This window comes from Osmerus mordax, chromosome 4 (genome assembly GCF_038355195.1).
Source record: "Osmerus mordax isolate fOsmMor3 chromosome 4, fOsmMor3.pri, whole genome shotgun sequence".
Classification (NCBI taxonomy): Eukaryota; Metazoa; Chordata; class Actinopteri; order Osmeriformes; family Osmeridae; genus Osmerus; species Osmerus mordax.
Window position 1 is genome coordinate 17586852 of NC_090053.1, and position 7500 is coordinate 17594351.

General features: G+C 51.1%; 1 protein-coding gene across 1 annotated transcript in view; it reads left to right on the plus strand.

The window, feature by feature from the left end:
* bcar1 (BCAR1 scaffold protein, Cas family member) overlaps positions 1-7500 on the plus strand; it is a 53275-nt gene that overhangs the window by 25851 nt on the left and 19924 nt on the right. Inside the window, 4 exon segments of the mRNA XM_067235427.1 lie at positions 5685-5937; positions 5940-6046; positions 6048-6236; positions 6238-6351. Of these exon segments, the coding sequence (XP_067091528.1) occupies positions 5685-5937; positions 5940-6046; positions 6048-6236; positions 6238-6351 (663 nt within the window).

Below are 7500 nucleotides of genomic sequence, written 5' to 3' on the forward strand. Positions count from 1 at the left end.
AGAGGGTCACTCACACACACACACATACACTACCTTAGAGGGTCACACACACACACTACCTTAGAGTGTCACACATACACTACTATAGAGGGTCACACACAAGCACACCCACACACTCACATTCAGTACCAGTCAAATGTTTGGACAATGTGTCCAAACTTTTGTACACACACACACACGTAGACCCACACGTACACACACACATACACACACAACAATACCTGCTTGACACACATCCCAATGTCAAGGCTTCTCAGCAATATGTAAACGGGATCACTTCATACATTATTATGCTCATGTTCTCTCTCTTGGAAGTCGCTTTGGATAAAAGTGTCTGCTAAATGCATACATGTAAATGTAAATGTCCTCCACTTGGACCGAGTTGAGAGCTGCTCTCCAGCCAGGTGTGCTCTCTCTGGCTGTTTGTGTCCCGTCTGGTCCTCCAGTCTCCTCCAGGGCTGTGTGGCTTCCAGCATCAGACTGGCTGTAAGCAGAAGCGTGGTCATCTGTTCACTAACTATGGGTAGCCACATATGGATAGCTGGGGTTATTATGGGCTGGTCTTTAATTGCTGTTTTCTGAGAAGGAGCAAATCCTTCAGTATATGCTGTGAGTGTATGTGTGTGTGTGCAGGTGTGTGTGTGTATGTCTGTGTGTGAGTTTATGTGTGCGTGTGAGTTTATGTGTGTGTGTGTGTGTGTGTCTGTGTGGTGTCTGAGTCTTTGCTGATAGACAACCACCAGATCTCCATCAGACAGTCTGAGTCACATCTCTCCATTCACTCAGGCCCTGTTTTGCGACAACCAGACACGTGTATGTGTGTGTGTGTGTGTGTGAAGATGACGGGCAGACTGGGGGAGTTACTGTGATCGACCCCACACCGATAACTAAACATTTCCTTTCAGCCTCCTAGCCTCCCTGTCGTAGGCCTTTTGTGATGTCTCGACTCTCTTCCTCGTCTCTTTCTACCTATAGTGGTGGGTCCCGTGACATCATCAGTGGAGACGAGGTTGTTTTGTCTACCGGGTCCATCTGTTTTCAACCAATAAAACTCCCTGGAACTGTCTGGCTGTTTGTTTAAAGGAGGGAGGGAGTGAGGGAAGGAGAGACCAGAGAGAGAGAGAGGGGGACAGAGGGGGAGGATGGAAAGAATAGAGGAGAAGAAACACAAAAGGGCGAAATAGCAGAGAGTTGTCTGCCAGAGATGACTTATAGCTGTCCTGCTTTTGTTGGGTGTAGGAGGAGGTGGGGAGAGAGGAGAGGAAAGTTCATCAGGCTTTTTTTTCCCCCTGTGTGCCCAGTCCTGTGCCTTTAGGACAAATACACACAATACATACACACACACACACCCTCCTGTGAGCCAGTGTTTGTCCCTTGGGGTCACGCAGAGGCAGAAGACAAAGGCCACCCTGCCCCTCCTCCCCTTAAACACACACACCACACACACCCCAGCACCATGCCTTCCCATCCTCTGACCTGTCGGCACTGAGCGCGCTCCACCAGCTGTCATGTTACTTCCTGTTCAGTGGCTGTGTGAATGAACGGCCTCCAGTTCCCTCCCTACCTCCGTCCCTCCCTACCTCCGTCCCCCCTCCCTCCCTACCTCCGTCCCTCCCTACCTCCGTCCCTCCTCCCTCCCTACCTCCGTCCCTCCTCCCTCCCTACCTCCGTCCCCCCTCCCTCCCTACCTCCATCCCTCCTCCCTCCCTACCTCCGTCCATCCTCCCTCCCTACCTCCCGTCCCTCCTCCCTCCCTACCTCCATCCTCCTCCTCCCTACCTCCGTCCCTCCTTCCTCCCTACCTCCGTCCCTCCTCCCTCTCTACCTCCGTCCCCCCTCCCTCCCACCCTCCGTCCTCCCTCCCTCCCTACCTCCGTCCCCCCTCCCTCCCACCCTCCGTCCCTCCTCCCTCCCTACCTCCGTCCCCCCTCCCTCCCTCCCTCCCTACCGCCGCCCCCCTCCCTCCCTACCTCCATCCCTCCTCCCTCCCTACCTCCGTCCCTCCTCCCTCCCTACCTCCGTCCCTCCTCCCTACCTCCATCCCTCCTCCATTACTCCTGCCCCCTTACTCTCTCTCCCTCTTTCTCTCTGTCTCTCTGTCTGTCTATGTCTGTCTCTCTTTGTCTCTCTATCTCTCTTTCCCCCCCTCTCTCTGTCTTTCTCTCTGTCTTTCTCTCTGTCTTTCTCTCTGTCTTTCTCTCTCTCTCTCTCTCTCTCTCTCTCTCTCTCTCTCTCTCTCTCTCTCTTCTCTCAGCTCGTAACAATACCTCAGTCTCAGGTTGTTCCTCTGTCTCCCTGCTCCAGAGGCAGGTTGTGTTTGGGGAAGGCAGGTCTATGTCGATGTGGACCGTGTGGTCTGAGTCCTGTCCTCTCAAGTCTCTCCCCAGCCTGGGAGCTGCTGCACTCTGCTGCCCCCACAGCCTTTTAAATGCAAATCAATAAACTTTCAGGCCTTCAGATGATGAATATCCCTCTGTTGTGTTGCTTTCAACCTGTCTTTCTTCCAGGAGGTATAATAAAAGTTTGGCGTCGGTCAGCTGTGGGGGCAGAGCTAGTGTGTGTGTTTGTTGAGGGGGCTTAGACCAACAGCATTACCATGGTGATTATCCCCATGGAGATATGGGCATGTCATGCAGCATGTACAGGGTTCTGGGATACCATGATGGCCGTATTGGTAGAGTAACGCTCACATTGCAAACCACCTGACTCTTCACAGTCACACAGCAAGTTAGCATGACAGACGGATTTGCATGCTGGTCAATGGATCCAGATAGTGGCGGGTGATATTAGTTTGTCCTTCTGTCCTGTTTCCACTCTAAACAGCAGAGTTCACAGCAGGTTTCCATGGTCACAGCAGGTTACCATGGCCGCATGACCACCTGACCAGCCTGTTGTAGCAACAGCACATTCAAATGGCACAGGCTGGTTTGACTAGTAAGGAGGGTTGAGGGCAGAATGCTACCAGACTCATCACTATCAGAGTTGTGTATCAGAGTTATGTGGTTGTGTGTGTAAACGTCCTGTGATTTGTTCATTTAGCAGAATGGGTCTCTCTTACCTGAGACCTCTTGATCGGTTGGCTAATATTCCAGTCTGCTGTGTTCTGTGTAAATGTGGACGTGCCGATCTCAGGTCATCTAGACTCATTTAGAGTTAGTTTTGTTTATGCCTCACTGACGAAGACATGGTCATAAAATAGACTTTTCTCACAAGGGTGTGGTATGTGTGTGTGTGTATTGGTGTGTTGGTCAGTATTTTTGTGTGAGATGTGTGTGTGTTGGTGTGAGACTTGAATGTGTGTGTTGGTGTGTGTGTGTGTGTGTGCACTGTGTGGGTGTGTACTACAAATACAAGCAGGGGGATTCTAGAATGCAACGAGTCATTGACTCACAGCCAATCAGAGCAGCACGTGAATCACTCCCGAGGCACTTCCTGTTTCAGAGAAAAGAGAGAGAGAGAGAGAAAAAGATCTAATGGAGGAGGATTTACAGCCAACAGACGAGCCTTCAAGCTTATGAAGATAAAAGTTCAACTCGAGGTGACGTCATCAGTCCTCCGGAGGCTTGCTCCGCCCCACAGGAAGTGAAACTTTGAGGGAAGTGGACAGAAGAATCTCTTTCTTTCCCTCTTTTCTCTGAGAAAGAGAGGGACAATCTGTATGACGCACAAGCCCACCCACTCACTGTGTCTTTGTCCCTGAAACAAACCGACCCCGGTGAAACATTCCACATTACCATAATATATTACCATAATCTATGATCATAATCCCCAATCCCTGTATGTAGGTCCACCACAGGTTCGCTGGGGACAGAGATTAAGAGTAGGGATGTAAATGAACTCATTATAATTTATTACCCTTCGTAGCTGCTGTAGCTGCTGCCCGTACAGTAGCTAGGCTAAGCCAGGATGTCTGTTGTGAGGCTAGCTCAACCGTTTAGAGAAAACCCTCGATGGATTCAGCAGATCTGTCTTGGATCCAGTCTGTTGTGATGAGAAAGACAGGTTTTGATTAGGTTTGGGTGAAATGATTCCCCCTCGGACCATAATGCCCTTCTTGGTCCAATGGTAAACTGTATGTACCGACTTGACTCAGGGAGCTAGCGAACCAGGTTAGATCCCTGCTGGTCACATTGAGCTTTCAAGAGATTGAAGAGCAACAGCTCAGCTCCTGCCAAGATGCTAGTGAGTTAACTGGCCGGCCCTCAATCAGGCCTTTCTGCTGGACGGGGGACTGAGAGACACCCATTATCTGACTGCTCTGAGACAGTCTGTGTGAATGTATGCCTTCTTGTGTCGGGTGTACTGTGTGTGTGTGTGTGTGTGTGTACACACGTGCGCGGGTGCGTGCATGCGTGTGTGTTTGGGCAGCATGGTGACATCGCAGACAGCTGCTAGACCAAGACCACCTCTCAGTGTCTACAATGAGCTGTGTGTGTCTCTGTGGTGTGTGTGTGTGTGTGTGTGTGTGTGTGAATATGTGTGTGCGCGTGAGTGTGTGTGTTTGAGCGAGTGTGTGAGTTTGAGTGAGTGTGTGAGAGAGAGAGAGAGAGAGAGAGAGAGAGAGAGAGAGAAGAGAGAGAGAGAGAGAGAGAGAGAGAGAGGAGAGAGAGAGAGAGAGAGAGAGAAACAGAGACAGGGACTAAGTGGGGAGACAGACAGGGTATTCATCCCAGGACAGAGGCTGGTATGTGCTGTCCTCTCCTCTCATCACACCACTCCTCAGACCATCGAGAGAACAGCTCCACGGTTCTGGCCTCACACACACCCACACACCCACACTCACACACACACACTACAGTCACACAACACACACACACTCACTACAGTGACAAATCACACCACAGAGACACAAATACACCACAGACACACAGTCACACACCACACACCATATACACACACACACACACATCACACACACACCACACAGAGACACAGAAACTGCTGTAATTGTTAACTGACACCTGCATGATGACCATTTTGTAACCAGCACCACTGACAGCAACAATGGCTGGCTAACCAGTATGTTGTCTGTTCAACTCCCTGTGATTTAGACCACATAGGACTCTCTCCTCTTCTCTGCCTGATAATAAACACAGAGAGGCACTTCCCTGGACAACAGGGAAACGACAACATCAATCAGGAAAGTGCCCCCTCACAATTAACCAATCAGAAGGGGCCCATTCAGACCAGGGACAGTGATGGAGGGCCGTCTGCGACCCAAAGCCTGTGTGTGTGTGTGTGTGTGTGTGTTGGAGAGAGAGAAAGCTGGCACTATGCCAGCCACTTTCAGTCCTCTGTAGGGCTAGGGGGATTCAGGGAAACAGAGGGAGGGAGGGATACAGGCAGAGGGAGGGTGGTGCTGGTCACAGAGAAACAACAAATATTGGTTTAGTTTCAAAGAGTCCAAGAGTGAGTGGGTGGCTCTGTTTGCTCATTGTGCTGGGCGAATAGTTTGTGTGTGTGCGTGTGTGCTGTGTGACGAATTGTTATTTAACCCAACAGGACTAGCTTGATACAGGAACCCCTGGACATACTATCACTGATAGTTATTTCAGTTAGAAACATCTAGCAAAGTCTAATTCAGCTCCTTCTGTGTTCCGGCCAAGACATTGTAATGCTGGTGTTTGTTAATGTCAGTTCATGCTGGTTAGCAGTCTAACCCTCCTCCTCTCCTGTCTTTCCAGAACGTTCTGGCCAAGGCGCTGTACGACAATGTAGCGAGGTCTCCAGATGAGCTGTCCTTCCGGAAGGGTGACATCATGACCGTCCTGGAGCGCGACACACAGGGATTGGACGGCTGGTGGCTCTGCTCCCTGCATGGGCGCCAAGGCATCGTCCCCGGCAACCGCCTCAAGATCCTGGTGGGCATGTACGACAAGCACGCTCCTCCCACTCCCCAGACGAGTTCCGGCCCCCGCGCTGCCCCGCCCACCCCTGCAGGGGGGCTATAGGAAGCCTCTTCCCCTCCTCCCAGTACACTTCCATGCACCCTGCCTACTCCACGCCCGGCCCCGCCCCTGCCACGCCCGACAGCATCTACATGATGCCCCCCCTCCCACGGCAAGCCCTCCCCCCAGAGCCTGTACCAGGTCCCCCCAACTCCCCAGGGCCCGCCCAAGGCCCCCCAGAAAAAACACCAACCTGTAGGCCAGGATATCTACCAGGTTCCCCCCTCCGTAGGCCCAGCTCCGAGCCAGGACGTCTATCAGATTCCTCTCCCAGCCGGGGGGGCCTGGTTCTGGGCAGGACATCTACCAGGTGCCCCCCTCTATGAGTCAACCTCAAGACATCTACCAGATCCCCCCTTCTCTGGAGATGAGGAGCTGGGAATCCTCCAAATCCCTGGGCAAGGTGAGATACGACACACAGAGAGACACTGGTGCAGCCCAGCACACAGACCTCACACTCCACCACTTCCCTGTGCAGTAACTCAGACATCCTCTCCTGCTGATTTCCTGTTTTTGTCGTTCGCTTGTTGTTGTTCAACCAGATAAAGAAAGAAATTGGCTGTTTTAGTTTTGGTAAACAGCTCACGGTTGTCTGTCGCTCAGGCTCAGGGAAGAAAGGAAAGACAACAGTGATGGAAGGATCGGAAAGTGGGCTTGGGAGAGTAAGACGGATACACAAGAATACGTAATACAGTCTTTAATAATTCAAGATATTTCCCGGGGACAGTGTGTAAGCGCTTCGTCTTAGGCTCCAGACAAGAGGGAAAATGAATGTGTTTATGTGTGTGTGTGTGTCTCCTGGTGTGTGTGTGTGTGTGTGTGTATGTGTGTGTGTGTGCTGGTGTTCTCCAGGGAACACCCCTCAGACCTGTTAAGGTTGCACTGAGCCATATGTGTGAGCAACACTGTGAAGTGGAGTGTTTTGCGGTGTATGTGTAGTGTCGTGTACTGTGATGCTGTGTGTGTGTAGTGGAGTGTGATGCTTTGTGTGTGTGTGTGTGTGTGTGTGTGTGTGTGTGAGTGTGAGTGTGATGCTTTGTGTGTGTGTGTGTGTGTGTGTGTGTAGTGGAGTGTGATGATGATGATGTGCAGCAGTAAGGTACAGCTGGTCCCTGTAGGAGAGATGCCCACCCCCACACACACACTTTTCCTTCTTAATTAATTCACCCTCTACTCCCCTCTTTACCCAGCCCCCCCCCCTCACCCCCCCCCCCCCCCCCCCCATATGTATGTGACAGTGTCACAGTAGCTACAAGCTAGCACAATTAGTATTGTTACATTTAGTACAGAATGAAACAAAGTTCCATTCATATATAGAAATCAAAGAATGTTTATGTATAGCACATAGTACATTCATGCAACTGATCACAAAGACTACATTACAGTTTGATCAAGTATTGTGTACTGTATAACCCAACCAGAGCAGGTTCTGATGGCCAGTCTATCAGAGCAGAGTCCCTACTGACCCCCGGCCTATCAGAGCAGAGTTCCTTCTGACTGCAGCCTATCAAATCAGGGAAGCTCCCAGAAGAACAGGAAGCCGGGAGTTTCC